This window comes from Setaria italica, chromosome VI (assembly GCF_000263155.2).
Source record: "Setaria italica strain Yugu1 chromosome VI, Setaria_italica_v2.0, whole genome shotgun sequence".
NCBI classification, from domain to species: Eukaryota; Viridiplantae; Streptophyta; class Magnoliopsida; order Poales; family Poaceae; genus Setaria; species Setaria italica.
The window spans coordinates 23196249-23212292 of NC_028455.1; the positions used below are offsets into that span (position 1 = coordinate 23196249).

A 16044-nucleotide genomic window follows, 5' to 3' on the forward strand; every position below is an offset into this window, starting at 1 on the left:
AGGAGCTCCCCTGCGGCCCCGCCCCTACCCCCGCGCTCCTCCGCGCCGGCTTGGAGGGAGACGGCTCCTCCTGGGGTCCTGCCGGAAGGGAGGACTCGACAAGGTGGGGTAGGTGTCCGAAATAGATCACCAAATCCCGCACGGGCAGCTGAGAGATCCGAGCCCACCACGATCCATGGTGGCCACCGCAACGGCCGGTGCGGCGACGCGCTTCATACTTATCCTCCTCGCTGGCTTCCTCGACACGACGCCACATGGGGCGGACGCGCTCCGGTCGCTCAGCGTCGAGGGTGCGGGTGGGGCCGGCGGCGCCAACGACAACGCCACCGTGGACCTCGACACCGGCAACTTCACCGCCTTCCTCCACGCCTCGCTGGAGTCATTCGCGGTCATCGAGTTCTTGGCCCACTGGTCGGCCGCTCCGCGCCGGCTCGGGCGCCACAAGACCGGACGAGAGGGAGATGGCACATATGGAGATGGAAGGAAAGAAAAATGGCCGGTTCGCACCATAAATGATGGTAGGAGGGTAATTTTCGCGACCTTGACATAGAAAAGCTGCAGAAAACTCACATTTCGCAGCTTCTGGGCTTTTGGCTTTCGGAAAGCTCAGCCCAGAAACTGACCATTTGTTTGAGCTTTCGGCTTCTTAGGGTGGAAAGCTACTTGAAAGTCCAAACAAACAGTGCCTAAGTTTACAACGACGCTGCACTACTAGCAGCTAGGCACTGTGGAGATGTAGCTAGAGTAGAGAACATGCAAGGTGGTATTAGCCGATGAACGACGACTGATACATTACATAGACATGCATTATGCGCCCCCCTTACGCTGCGACGATGGACCCCTGACGCTATGTCAGTGATGAATGATCACTGACATGTAGCAACCACATCACGTTGTGTTAATAACGTCAGAGGAACCACTTCATCCCTTACGCCGACGAGAGGCCAGCATATTTCTTGGCCCACAAGATGTGCCCGTACGGCAGGACGTGGCACACCGGTGGGCCGCCGGGCTTGGTGCCGAGGAACCTGAAGGCGACGTGATCCTTGTCCCACTCCGACGTGTCGGTGTGGCAGACGGAGAACAAGGTGACCTTGTCACCACCGGCGCCCTCCATCTCCACCATGTACGCTCGAGCCGGGCCGGTGCTGTGGCACATGTACACGGTGTACGGGTACTCCTTCTGGTGGCACCCCACGAAGCTGGAGCCCCGAACGGGGCGCACGGTACGGACGGTGTACGGTTGCAGCGGCGACCCGGCGCGGGGCACCCTGGAGATCATCTCGGTAATGCTCCTGGTGCCGAGCACCCCCTGGGCACCCTCCACCAGGGCCTCCAGTGAGGTGGCGCAGAACTTGGCCTCCCACTCGAGGCCCGGGTCCTCGCACATGCCCAGCGTCTCCTCCATCTTGGCTGCCTGGGCGGAGCCCTCGGCGACGTTGAACTGGGCGAGGACACCTGGGAGGGCGGAGGAGGAGAAGGGGATGGCGTCGGCGATGTGGCGGGGGAGGAAGCCGAGCGGGGCGGTCACTGCCGCGGGGAACCGGAAGGGCAGGCTCTGGCGGACGCGCAGGGCCTCCTCGCGGAAGAAGACGGCCATCTTGGTGTCGGCGAGCTCCTCGGTGGCACGTGCAGCGACGGAGGAAGCTGGAAGGCTGTACTTGTAGTAGAAAGCATGGCTCTGCTGTCCAAACTGAAACAACGTGACGTACAGAGATATTGAGTTTGCCCGTGCTTGTTCGTACACAGAAAGTCAGAAAAGATGCGTGCAGCAGGTGTGTGTTAGTGGATGCTTACCGCGAACAGGACGAGGAGAGCAGTGAGCATCGGTACGCGCGCCATTGGAGCTAATGGCCAGAAGAAGGAAGAATCCCGTTCCTGTGTTGGAATGAGGAGGCGTACAGGAAGAGGGTCGTATTTATAGGAGTCGTCGATGAAAGTTAAACTGGAGTCATCATCTCTTCTTTCTGTGTGTATGATGTTGAGATATCTTTGAAGTCTGATTGGCCGTTGTCATCATGTATCCTTGGTGGCCTTGATGGGCAATGTTTGATTGGTGCAATATATTTCTAGCATATTTTGTACTGATTTGTCAAGTCGGTGGGCTGTCGTTCTCGACTTCTCGGTAGTATAGCTGTCCATGTGTTGCACGAGATTGTGAAATGTCGAGACCGCTTGATAGTCTTATATCAAACTTACCATCAGCTAACCGTATTACGTACAATTATTGCATACTACGTGGTAGGAAGAAAGTAAAAAGAGTGCCAATGCCCCCAGCCATAAGCACTACTCCAGAGGTTCATTACTGCCGGCTCCAAACCAGCCTTCACCGTCCATTTGGATCTATCGTCTGACTTTTAGCAATGATGGGTACCATCACCACCGGTTCCAAACAAAAAAAGTTGTGAAAACAAAAAAACATGGCGATGCCGGCTGCCGCGGCCTCACGCTGCCTCGTCGGATCCGGCCGACCGCACCTCGCTGGATCTGGCCGCAGCCGCCCCGCCGGCCGCAGACCGCCCTGGTCCCACCGGATCCAACAGAGAGAGAGGCGTACATGGGGAGAGGAAGCTGACGCCGCGCCGTCAGGGCCGCCCACCTGCGCCGCCGCCGCTGGATCCGTGTGCTACCGCTGCTCTCGCCCCGCCGTCGCTCCTCACTACCGCGAGTGAGGGCTGAGCGAAGGGGGGAGAGGAGGGGCAGCCGAGGACGAGGAGAGGGAGAGCACGTGGGCTGACGGTGGTCGGCAGAGAGAGTGAGGGGGCGACGGTGGGAGAGGAAGGGGTCGGAGGAGCTGAGGGGGAGGAGAGGGCGGCGAGAGAGGAGGGAGAGAGGGTGGCGGAAGGGAGGAAAGGCCCAGAGAGTGAGAGGCACACGCGGGTGGGGACTGCGGAAGGGGGTGGGTGGGGGGTGGACGTGGGACACGAAGTAAGTGGATTGAAGGGTTATTTCGGGTCCGAGACACCCATTCAGCACCAGTTTGTAATACTGTCCGATGGTGATAGTTATCACCACCGGTTTTAACTACAAACCGGCATTGATGCCACTTATCACTGCCGGTTTCAACAGATATTGCCCCTAAGCCGGCGGTGAAAGTCTATCACCGCCAGCTCACGCAAAACGGTTGTGATGGGCCGACGGTGATAACTGATTATGTAGTAGCAAAGGATGTTTAATTTTGCGTATATGTCAGGAAGAAAGGTAGTAAAAGGAGATAAAAGGTGACTAGTAATTAGTAGACAATCTACTCACTTATGCCAATACTCACGCAGTAATAAACATCTTCGGGCACTTTTTTTTTAACGAACCATCTATAGGCGCAAGATAATATATACGATAGCTGATCCATTATATTCAACTTGTTGTCTACTATTAATCTACCTTTAGATAATACTCCCTCCGTTCCAAATTATAAGTCAATCCCAACTTTCTTGGAGAGTCAAAGCATCTCAAGTTTGACCAAAATTATAGAGAAGATCACAAAAGTTTATGGCACCGAATAGATATACTATGAAAATATATTTAGTGAAGAAACTAATGGTATCTATTTGGTATCATGAATGTTAGTACTTTATTGTATAAATTTGGTCAAACTTAAGATGCTTTGACTCTCCAAGAAAGTTGGAATGACTTATAATTTGGAACGGAGGGAGTATATGCGATAGCTGGTCCATTAAGCTTCTTATCAATAACGATTGACTGCGTAATCTGGAGACGTTCTAACGCTTGCTTGTCAAGAATACTGCCAACGGGATACTATAAAAAACGTTTGTAGCGCCCGGTAAAAAGGCATTTGCAGGCAGCTTCAACGCCTGCTCCTGCTTTCTGCAGCTAAAAATATGCAGGGGCGGGCATACGCTCACCCGCCACTGGGAACTAATTTAAAAATTAATAAAAATAATAAAGAAAAAAAGAAAAAATATCTGGCCGGTCGCCGCATCGCCATCCAACCGCGCCCGGCTCGGTGCTCCGCCCCGCCAGCCGCGCCCACCCACGGCTCGCTGCTTCGTGCTAGGAGCTAGCTGGGCCCACCCCGGCCAAGGTTCGCCGGCTGTGCCCCCCTCCCCTACGAACCGCCAGCCACCGAAGCCTATGCCACCAGCCACTGCGCCGCCGGCCAACCTCCCCTATCCGCGTGCCGGGCCAGCGCTGCCACCTGCATCTTGATGCCCAGCCGCGCTCCCCTGGTTTGCCCCCACGTTGTTGTGCCGCCTCTCATGGTCGTCCGCCGGAAGGCCACCACGCCCAGCGAGCAGCACCGTCATCGATGTCGTGCGGGGCAGCACGGCTCACCACCATTGCCGGTGCTGCAAGCCATGGCCGCATGTCGCCGCAGCTTGGGGAGAGAGAAGGGGCTGGATGAGACTCGGGAGAGAGAAGGGAGAAAAGATAAAAGAGGAAGAAGTGAGTGGAGGTAGAGATAAAGTTGGACGGAAGAGTAAAGAGTTGGCACAACCTGCCCGTGTGACAAGTTCATCTTTTTTGGAGTTTTAGCGTCGGATGGGTATATCACCCGTGCTTGGAATTCCATTTCTAGAGCCGGGCTACGAGATCATCCGTCCCTGATAAATGGAGCGTATTTTAAGGTGGCAGGTGATCCATGACCCGCTTCTTATTTTCAGGACGGATGAATCCACTCTCGAAAGTGGAGCCTATTCGCAGGGGCGGCTCGCGCCCCGGTCCGTCTTGGGCGTCTGCTACAGTGCTGTCCGATTTATCAGTGACGGCTGACCCTTTGGTTCACCCCTGGAAAAAAACATCGCTCCTACAAATCGTTTTCTATAGTAGTGGATTGACTGTGTAATCTGGGGACGTTCTAACGCTTGCTCGTCAAGATTACTGCCCACGGGATACACAAGATGTGGTGGTAGTCGCGACTTCTTAAATGGTGCTCTTAGTCCCGGCGAAGGTGATCATAGAGGGGTGTTGTTGTCGTCGTTGTCGCTCCAACCACCAAGATGTGGTGGAGATGGAGATCTTGATCGTGGAGCAGGTTGTAGTGGAGACGATGGTCTGGATGTTTGAGGAGATGGTCGCTGCTGTGGATTTGCGGAGAGTGGTCTTGAGCTTTGAGGAGGTGACTCCATGTCGGGGATGATGATGTAGCGTTTGCGCCATAGAATGACCCCGTGAACCACTTCTCCTAGTGTTGTTGACCCATCGTCTGCTACGAAGTCGAACTCTAGGCCTTCAAATTGGCTATCAGGGATTCTCTCTACGCCAACACTGGCATAGCCAGGTGGAATCTCCATGCCATGGCATGTATGATTTGGCAGGATTGGCAATGCACTCCCGTACGCCACCTGGATATATAAAAGAAATGAAATTCTTAAACTTCAAATTGCCAAAGCACTCCCGAGGCTCCGGTGCATGAATATTATGTATATATACGTACCTTAATGCTGAGGTTGCCGATCGGTGTATGGAGCTCACATGTGGTGCGTTGCGTGATGGCATCCACAGGGAGTAGTTGCTCTTCCACAGGTAATCCTGGCGTATGTGGCCCAGGGAGCCCTGTGGACGCACAGTTGCTCTCGAGGTGTTGAGAAGGGCTGCCAACTGCGTCAGCCATTTGTCTACTGCCTCCCTCCTGCATTCTTACTTCTACAGATTGCAGTTTGGATTCTATCGTGCGCCGTCACCTCTCATCCTCTTGCTCCTTTCTTTGGCTCTAGCTTGTGTACATGTCCAAGTCGCCTCAGAATGCGAACTTCCACGGAACAAGCCCGAACCCTCGGGTACGTCCAGGGTGTTCGGGATTCCCGAGAGCCATTGTGAGCTCATCATTGTCTCGGCACACCGTCAACATCCAGTCCTTAACATCTTTAATAATCTTGTCAAGCTTTGTGGCCGCTTCACGTAACAGGTCATCGAAGACCAGCGTCCCATCATCTGGGTTTATCTCACCTCCATGAGCGTAATACCAATTTTTCGATCGTTCGGGCCAATCAATTGTTCCTGGTACGATACCCCGCTCAATCAGGTCTTTTTCCATCTGATTCCATTTGGGAATTGCTTTGGTATAATCACCTCGCCCTAGCTTATGATGGTACTCCTTCCCCCAGCATTGCCTGTGTTCTGGGCGACCTTGTTCTTACTATCTTCGGTGCTCTTGTATTGTACAAATGCCTCCCAGTGATCCTTACACTGTGTATACATAGTAAAATCTGGAGTTCGGCCCTTCTTAATGTAGGTGGTATCCAACATCTTCTTGAATGTCTGAAATTGTGTGGCCATCTTCTTCAGTGTCCACGCTTTCACATCATTTTCGATATATCCGTCGGGAAATGTAAAATGTTTCTTAACTTCTTCCAACAGCATATTCTTTTCTGGTTCCTGGAGCTCATATGGATTAGTCATTTTGCCCTTCCATCCCCTTATGATGATGGGCACGTTCTCCCTTACAATTGCCCCGATATGACTCACGTACTGTGTTGCCACTTTTTGGGGAGCAACCGGCCTGCCCTCTTCTGTGACTTCCGTGATGATAGCCTTTTTTGTTCCAGTCTTCACCTTGGAAGGACCTCGGGGCTTCGGACGACGGTTCGTCGATCCAGAGGGCTAACAGTTCAAGATTCATTAATTAATTAGTACATAGTAATAATAAATAACATCATTTATTATATATAGAGGGTTAAAATATGATCTATACCTCGTAACCTTTTGCTGGGGCTCGAGCTCTTCATTGCCATCGACAGACAGGTTGAGAAACATGTCTTCCTGACTACCCTCTTCATCGGTGTACGCTATGGGAAGGTTGGAAATACTATCACCAACAAAATGTACTATGCAAAATGTAATATAAAAAATGTAAGATACAAAATGTAATATACAAAATGTACTAAATTTCAACTAATTTCTAAGCATTTCAACAAAAGTTTGTAAATATTTGTACCAAAGTTCAATTAATTTCTAAGCATTAATTAGAAGTATATAACTATATTCCACAAACAATTGCAATGATCCAAACGGGGCCTAAATGTATACAAAATTTATTTTGTATGTAATCTACCAAATTTCAAAAATTAATTCGGACCGGGGGGACGGCAGGAGCTGGAGGTGGGTGCGTCGGCGATAAGGACGCGCGGCGACGACGGAGGAGGCGGCCGGCCGGCTGGCGATGGGGATGGCGGTCGCGGCGACGGGGACGGCTACGACGACGGGGAGGAGGTGGCGCCAGCGCGCAATGAGGGGCACGCGCGGAGGTCGCGGCGACGGGGATGGATGCGCCGGCGGCGGCGACGGGGACGGAGGATGAGGCCAGCGATGATTGCGGGCGAAGATGATAGTGGCGGCGACGGAGACAGAGGAGGCCGGCGAATAGGATGGGCTGACGGCGGCGACGGGGAGCGGCGACGGCAGAGGCCGGCGATGAGCGGGACGAGGACGACGAGTGAAAATTTCACTAAGTGTTGGGTGGGGGGAATGTAGAAGACGCTATAACTTTTATACAGAACCGCCCTTTTTATCCCGGTTTGTAACTGAAACCGAGATTAAAGGACATTGAACCCTGGTTTCTAATAAAAACCGAGATAAAAGGGGGGCTTTTTATCTCGGTATATGATCACCCACGTTAAAGAACCCCCCTTTATCTCGGTTTATGATCAACCGGGATAAATGGATACTTCCAAGCGGGAATCGAAAAGTCCCTTTTATCCCGGTTCTACTTTATAACCGGGATAAATGGGGACCTTCTCCTGTTTTTCATCTCCCGACTGGTTTTTGGAAATTTATTCGATTTCTCTTTTCACTGGATTTCAGAAAGCAAAAAATAATATATTTACATATTTCAAACATGCAAAAATATTTTTGCATGTTTACAATAAGTTTTAACTAGTCATAAATTCTATACTATTTCTTTTTGCTTCTATTTGAAAATTTATTCTATTTATGTTTTCACTAGATTTAAGGAAGCGAAAAATAAGAAATTTACATATTTCAAACATGCAAAAATATATTAAATTAGCAAGTTTGTTTACAATAAGTTTTAACTAGTCATAAATTCTATACTATTTCCTTTTGCTTCTATTTAGAAATTTATTCTCGCAAGTTGGAACTTGTAGGCATAGGATCTCGCTAGGTTTCACTGGATTTCATGAAGCAAAAATTAAAACTTTACATATTTCAAACATGCAAAAATATATTTAATTAGCAATTATATTTACAATAAATTTGAATGACTCATTAATTCTACACTAGTTATATTACCTTCTTAAATAATTATTTTACTACATCACTATCCTCTATCATTAATCCCAAAGGGCAAACAATCATTAATGCCTTATTGGACACACCATTTTTGGCCTTCCATTGCATAAATTCTAGTGTGGTACCCAGCTTTTTATGGCCTCCTTGGCAATTTGGGTATAGCAATTTCCTGTGATCATCTATCATGCGCTGCAACTTTGATGCTTCCTTCTGAGTTTCGCAATCTCTGTGTGCATCCATAAGCATCTGACCGAGGTCATCAGTATGGTCATCTTCAGCAAACTCATCTTCATCAGCCTCATCCATTGTAGTATCTGCAAAAGCTTGGCCTATAGCGCAGTCCGGAATGTTGTCATCATCCTCCTCCTCTTCACCATCTTCCATTACAACCCCTCTTTCACCGTGATGGGTCCAAACCAAATAGTTAGGCGTGAAACCGTATCTAAACAAGTGGCTATGAATGGTCCCCCAGGAAGCCTGAATAGCACTTCTGGTTACTGCATTGGGCGCATGGATACAATAAAACTATCCATCACATTGCTAAAATTTTAGATAGAAATATGCAAATTAAAATTTCAGAAGCAAACAACATGATACACTATGACAAACTCAAATATTGCTGAAAGTTTACATAGAAATACACAAATTTAAACTTGAGAGCAACAACAACATGATACACTACGACAAACCATCCACTAAGTACTATCTACAAGGACTTCAAGCATCCTTGGGAAGTGAAGACGAAGGTTTCGCTGACGCAGCCTCATCATGTGGTTTATTTGTACCTCCTGCAATGGTAGTACTTATAAGTGGACCTAAAACACCCGAGATTGGTGGTGGAGCATAACGACCACCAAAAAGAGGTTCCTGACCCGCCGCAACAGCATCTTCATGACATCTTTGCAAATAATGAAACATTGCTTTCTCCCACGCACTCATTTTCTTCGGCTTATCGTGAGGGCCAACTATGGTTTTCCCCTTGCCGCGAGAGGAACGACGATCTCCCCCACCATCACCACTACATACAGCATCAGAAGCCATCTCTATGTACCACAAATTATTTAGCTCATATTTAATTTACAAATAACTAAACTATTAAAAAATTAAATATTTCCCACATAATTTACTTATTCTAAAAATGGCTAATTCCATACCTCTATCTGAAAAGTACTAAAGTATGAAATTACACCTACAATTTATATGGCTAATTTATAAATATTAAAAATACATTTACTCTAATTTTTTCCTAATACATAAAATTGAAATAATCTCAATTCTACCTCACATTTACTGTCCATTCTCTCTCACATTCAAAGTATCCATCACATTGTAGCTCAAAAACATGTATAAATACAAATCATCTACATGCTTAACAACAAACAAACTCATTTTTCTCCCTCTCTAAAGTATAAAATAAAGCTTAACAACAATAAATAAATGGAGCATGAAGTAGCTAACCTTCACAACACTTAGGATGAGTGAAATCCCCATGGAAATGAGGAAAAAAAATTCATAGCACCTCCCCTAGGCTTGCTTCGGCGCCATGGAGAGGATGAGCTTCTCTGTCTTTGTGGAGTGGAGTGGCTCAGGCTGGAGGAGTGGAGGATGAAGAAACTCTTGTAGATAAGATTTTATCCTGGTTGGTAAATCTAACCGGGACAAAAGATTAGAGCTTTTGTCCCGGTTGGTGTTTACTCCCGGTTGGTAACGCTAACCGGGACAAAAGGTTGGATCTTTTGTCCCGGTTGGTGGCTCCAACCGGGGGTAAAGAGTGGCGTCGTTGGTGCCCGAAAACTAGCCGTTTTAACCGAGACTAAAGGGTGGCCTGTAGTCCCGGTTGCAAAAAAAGAATCGAGAGTAAAGGTGCGCCCCATTCCATCCTACCGTGGCGCACCCCCTTTTCTCTCGGGCCGAAATTAAACCGAGACTAAAGGGGGTGGGATCTAAAGTCAGTTCTCTAGTAGTGCTCATATGTCATACTCACTATATTAAAAGAGTACTACAAGCTGGCTTGCCTGCACTCTGTACTCCTCCATTAAAATTGTAATCCTTGATGGAGTATATCAGTAGATGATTTGTATTTCTTTGATGGGAGGGAAAGATAGTGTTGTTCCCGATGTGGATGCCCACCACAAGATCTGCCAATACATGCCACATTATTGGAGGAGACGATAAAGGAAAAGCTCAACACACGCAACATCAAAGAAGAAAATGATTGTGCCATTTGCTTCATGCATGTCGAGGTGAAGTGTTCATGGCAAAAACACTACCTTTTTGCTGCTGCTTTGATGTTCAACTAATTTTCTTGTATCCTACCGTACTATTAATAGTCAGTGCAACAATGGGTACACCTGGATTATTAGTATTACGTACTCTCTAGATTTGCATGTCATTATTCGAGACGGGGCCATGGCAATCCACCACAAAGATGCCGCTTTAGCTATTGTCGTTGGTCTCATCTTGAATGAACCAAAACACCATAGAAAACCTCCTTAGCAATTTGATTGTTGAGAAGTGATGTGCTATGTCGTATGCTAAGGGTCTCCACAGCCACTCAATATTTCGACAAATGTATTGGTTAGTCATTTTGGAAAAGGAACAAAGTTCACTTTTGGCACCCAACTTTAAAATCATTTAAAGTTGGCACCACAATTATCAAAACCGAACAATTTATACCCCTTTTGTGGTGCTATTTTCGACAACGTGGCAGCGGTTTTGGCAGTTTGTTGCCAACTAAACCATGATGTGGCCGGACCACTTGTCGTACTACTCTCTCTTTTATCTCCTCCCTGTAGACATCGGTGGGGCACAAGACATAGGTGCGGTGGAGGCCTTGGGACTTGGGAGAGTGTGCAGACACAGGGCCGTACCTAAGGGTGCGTTTGACAATGTAGGACGGGACGGTCCCGTTCCAGTTTTTTGGGATGGGATGATCTCATTTCATGTTTGGTTTCATTTCATGTTTGGTTGAATGGGATGGGTCCGTCCTAATTTTTTGTTTGGTTGGAGAGACTGCTGTAGACGGGACGAGCACCGTTTTCTCCTTCTGTTAGACACCGTTTGTGGGACCCACCTGTCATACTAACAGCCATCTTCTTCCTTCACCCCGGTTCCGCTCGTGGCACCGTTCTTGGGCTCATTGTTGCGCCGCCGGGGGGAGCTTGCCCCGAGCGCGCCGCCCGTGAATCGGGCCCCGCCGGCCTCGAGCCGCCACCCGGCGGATCTTAGGGGCCGTGGCGGAGCTCGCCTGTGCCGGTCGTGGCGGATCTCGCGTCCGTCGGCCGAGGCGGAGCTCGCCCGCGCCGGCCCCTCCGCCCGCGGCTCGTCCGCTGGCCGGGGCGGAGCTCGCCCGCGCCGACCCCTCCGCTAGCGGCTCGCCCGCCGCCCAACCTCGCCCTCTCCACCGGTGCGGACGGACGACGCGTGACGGGGGTGAAGTAGGATGCCCCCGTCCGCTCGTTTTGGTGGGATGGGGGCATCCCGCATCTGGAGGGTATATTCCCTCATAGGGATGTCCCCATCCCACCTGTCTCCAAACCAAACACGGGACGAAGTGGGATCGTCCCACTTCGTCCCTCAAACCAAATGCACCCTAAGTTTTTGAGGCACTGGTGCGAAACATAAAAACTTGACCTTTACCAATATAAATAACCAAAGTAATTTTATTATATAACTCCATACGTTTTGTAATACTAAGAACTGGATTGAGAAGTCATCATAAAGATGAAGAGGTTCAAGACAGAAGCCGCGTCGCCGAACGCTGATGCCGATCTCGTCGAAATCCTGTAGGAGAGTTGGAGACGTACGCTACAAGCAGATAAGAAAATATTAATCGGCGCCGGCAGCAAACGGGCTAATTAGACTGCAACACTTTTGGGGTGTTTGGGAGGAGGGGGTTAAATTTTAGTCCCCGTCACATTGAATGTTTGACACTAATTAGGAGTTTTAAGCTTAGACTAATTACAAAACTAATTACACAACCTCTAGACTAAATCGCAAGACGAATCTATTAAGCCTAATTAGTCCATGATTTGACAATGCGGTGCTACAATAACCATTCGCTAATGATGGATTAATTAGGCTTAATAGATTCGTCTCGCGATTTAGCCTAGGGGTTCTGCAATTAGTTTTGTAATTAGACTAATTGCAATTAGTTTATGTTTAGTGCTCCTAATTAGTATCCGACATACTTTAGGCCCTATATCCAAACGCCCCCTTTGTATTTCTAGACTTAATTTTTTTTTAATCATACCTGTATTAATATGATAGAGAAGCGTACACGTACAAGCCAAGATACAGCCATACAGGCACCTTCTAGGACACTAAAGACCCTAGAAAGATAAAAATTACAACCAGGCCCTTGGGATCTTTTGTGCTTACCATACAGACCGCTCGTCGTCCACCGCCGTCGTTGCCGAGGCCACTGCCGGAGCAGAAGAAGAACGGCAAGAGCACCGAGGCCAGACGAAGTACCATCGCACAAAGGCTTTGAACTGAGCCCAAAAGAACCAAACAGAGGAGGAATATCGGCCGGGGACGCACCCCATACTTCGCCGGCCGTGGACCTGCACACTACGCCGGCAAGCGGCGAGAACAGAGCACAAATCCACCCACCGCACAAGCACCAACCTACCAGCTGTCTCTCTGTAGAGAGCCACCGACACCCAAATCAAAGCTGGTTGGAGCGCCGAGTAGAAGGCTCCTATCCAGAAGCCATCAGGCTCCTTCCTCCCGCGCCCGTCGACGGTACCGGAGGACGCACCGACGAGGTGGAAATCAGGCCAGAGGAACTTATTCCATAGCAGTGGCGCCACCTCCACCAAGCGAACACCACCAGGAAAGACTATCCTCAACTTCTTTGAGCCACCGATGTCACCAGATAAGATGAGATCGATGTTCAAGAAGCCAAGGAAACCACCAATCCCAAGCCGGCGATGACACCGACGGGGAAACAAAATCTACCCTACCTGAATTACCTAGATTAGGAGAAGATATATACACCGTCAGCCTCAATCCCGTTCCCCTTCCTCTCCGGCGGCGCCGATACGGCAGCCAGAGGGGAAGGGGAACGGAGGAAATCGGCTCCGGAAACGGATCGCCTCCTCGCCGCCCTCTCTCAACTGTAGCAGCGAGGGACAAGAAGAAGCGAGAGTCTACCGCTGCGCCCTATTTCAAGACTTAAGTACTAACCAACCAAAACCTTCTTGAAATTGTCCCAAAATTTTCAACACCTTCCCAATCTTTCCCATAAAAATACGCGGACACTAAAAATACCTCCTTGCTCCGCATATACGAGGGGAGCCAACCCCAATCCCGAAATTTCAGCTCACGGCCACGTATAGATTTCCATTTGGCCCGCGGCCCGTGGGCCGGCCCACGGCACGATAATTTGGCCCGGTACAGGCACGGCCCAGCACGACGGCCTTGCAGGCCGGGCTGGCCCGGCCTACATCACGGGCCGGGCCTGGGCCGCTACCTCAGCACGTGGGCTGGCCCGGCACGGCCTGGCCCATTTGGCCCGTGGGCCAGCAACGGCCGGCACGGCCTGTTAAGGCCTGCCAGGCCTGCCTCGGCCCGGCCAACGGCCGTATATAAGCCGGCGCGCGACCGCCCCCGGCCGAAACCCTACTCCTCTCGCCCCCGGCCCCCCGCATCGAGCCGCCTCGCTCAGTCGCTCTCGCTCTCTCGCTCGCCTCCTCCCCGCTCCCTCCCGGCTAGATCCGCCGCCGTCCTTGCCCGCCGCCGGCTCGCCGGTGGCCCCTCCGCCTCCCTCCCCCCCGTAACTGCTCCTCCACTCTCAGATCCGGCGTCCTCGCCCACCGCCGGCTTGCTGGTGGCTCCTCCGCCGGCTCCGCCTCCCTACCCCTGTAACTGCTCCTCCCCTAGTCCCCTCTCAGATCCGGCGTCCTCGCCCGCCGCCCGGCTCGCCGGTCACCCATCCGCCTCCCTCCCCGTAAGCCCGCTTCTCCCTTAGCCCCTCCGGCCTCCGCCACCCTCGGTTCCTCGCCTAGTCGCCTCCTCCCCCCGACCCTCGCAGATCCGCCTCACTCCCTGGTTCCCCACCGTTGCGGTTCGTCTTCTCCGGCTCCGGGCTCCGGCTGCGCAGGTAAACACCACTCCACTCCTCTCGTTCCTCTTCTTCTTCCGTTCTTCGACACCTCACAGATCCACCTCCCTCACTTTCTTCTCTTTCATCGTGTAGGTCTCCTACAGGGGCCGCGCGTCATTGAGGAACGGAGCCGCCGAGGCGACGACGTCAACGGTGGAGGGCTCGAGGGTCTGTTCCGGTTCCGGGTGTGCTCGAGGATGGACGACGACTATCCAACCTGCCTCAATGATGAGTTGCGGTTGATGGGGGAGACCGGAGATGATGATTCTGATTTAAGGCGGATCGGCGGGCGCTGCTCGGTGGTGCCGTCCCCGATGCTCAGCCAGGTCCTGGAGCTGGAGATTCTCCAGCACCTGCTGCTGCTGGCTCTGGTGCTGGTCCGGGCTCGGAGAGTACGGGCAGCAAGAGGACTCGTTCTTGCACCTCTAAGGTGTGGGATGACTTTGAGCCTCTGTACGAGGTAAAGAACAACAAGAGGGTAAGAACTGGTGCTAAGTGCCTACATTGCAAGAAAATTTATTCTAGTAAGTCTGCTAGTGGTACTGGACACTTGCATAGGCACCTTCCAAAGTGCCCAGTCTTGCTAGGTGCTTCACGTATGGCTCAGTCCCAACTCAAGTACAATCCTGATGGCTCTCTCCATATGTGGGAGTACAATCCTGATGTTGCTCGTATCCAGTTGTGCAGATTGATTGCTAGACTAGACCTTCCTTTATGCTTTGGTGAGTCTGATGCATTTGAGGAGTATATTAATATTGCTCATAATCCTAGATTCAGTTGTGTGTCTAGGCAAACCACCACCAGAGATTTTGTTAAGTATTTTGATGAGCGTCGTACTAAACTCCTGGCTTCTTTGCAATCTGTTTCCTCTGTTGCTCTTACATCTGACATATGGTCTGGTAATGCTAAGGAAGATTACCTTAGTGTGGTTGCTCATTATGTGAATGCTGATTGGCAACTAGAGAAGAGGATCTTAGGCCTTCGTTTAATTGATGTTTCTCATAATGCTGATAATATTGCTGAGCGCATTACAGCTGTTGCTACTGATTATGGTTTAAATGATAAGATATTTTCTATCACACTGGATAATGCATCGGCAAACACTGCCGCCATTGGTAAGCTTCATCCTTCACTGACTGGTTACATGGGTAGACTTTTTTTTCATCAGCGTTGTGCTTGTCACATCATTAATCTTATTGTTAAGGCTGGCCTTGATGTTTTCAAGCCTATGCTTAGTTCATTTAGAACTGCAATTTCATTCCTGAATTGTTCTAACCAACGTATTGCGGCATACAAGTCATATTGCATTGCTGTTGGTGTCCGTCCTCGTAAGTTTGCTTTGGACATGGATGTTAGATGGAATTCAACTTATCTCATGTTGAAGCATCTATTGCCCCATAAGACCACATTCCATCAGTTCATAACCACTCAATATGGTTTGGTTGAAGGTCAAACAATTCTGACAGAATTACACTGGTATATTGCTGAAAAGATTCTGATATTTCTTGAACAATTCTATGATTCTACTGTTATTCTGTCTGGTGTTTACTATCCTACTGCTCCATTAATCTTGCATCATATTCTTGAGATAGCTGGGCACCTTAATTTCTATGCTGATGATGCTGATCTGAAACATGTTGTTGCACCCATGAAGTCTAAGTTCTTATCTTATTGGGCTGATATACCTATGCTTTATGCCTTTGCTTTTATATTGGATCCTAGAGCTA

The 16044-nt window shown here is 49.8% G+C and overlaps 1 protein-coding gene and 1 long non-coding RNA gene across 2 annotated transcripts; both read right to left on the reverse strand.

The window, feature by feature from the left end:
• Window positions 1-513: 513 nt before the first annotated feature.
• On the reverse strand, window positions 514-2026 carry LOC101761272 (protein RAFTIN 1A). Its single transcript, XM_004973276.4, has 2 exons — window positions 1798-2026; window positions 514-1693 (listed from the first exon to the last, which is right to left on the reverse strand). The coding sequence occupies exons 1-2, from the start codon at window positions 1840-1842 to the stop codon at window positions 929-931; spliced, it is 810 nt and encodes a 269-aa protein (XP_004973333.1). The 5' UTR covers window positions 1843-2026; the 3' UTR covers window positions 514-928.
• Window positions 2027-11828: 9802 nt separating this feature from the next.
• LOC101761662 lies at window positions 11829-13479 on the reverse strand. The gene is made up of 2 exons (XR_215403.2): window positions 12589-13479; window positions 11829-12015 (listed from the first exon to the last, which is right to left on the reverse strand). It is a non-coding gene; the product is annotated as an uncharacterized LOC101761662 (long non-coding RNA).
• Window positions 13480-16044: the final 2565 nt, after the last annotated feature.

What these genes read in the sequence shown, in the direction of transcription:
- LOC101761272 (XM_004973276.4), bottom strand. Translation starts at nt 1,842, where the DNA reads ATGGCGCGCGTACCGATGCTCACTGCTCTCCTCGTCCTGTTCGCG. An exon ending in CTCTCCTCGTCCTGTTCGCG is followed by an intron (nt 1,694 to 1,797) that starts GTAAGCATCCAC and finishes ACGTTGTTTCAG; the next exon opens with TTTGGACAGCAGAGCCATGC.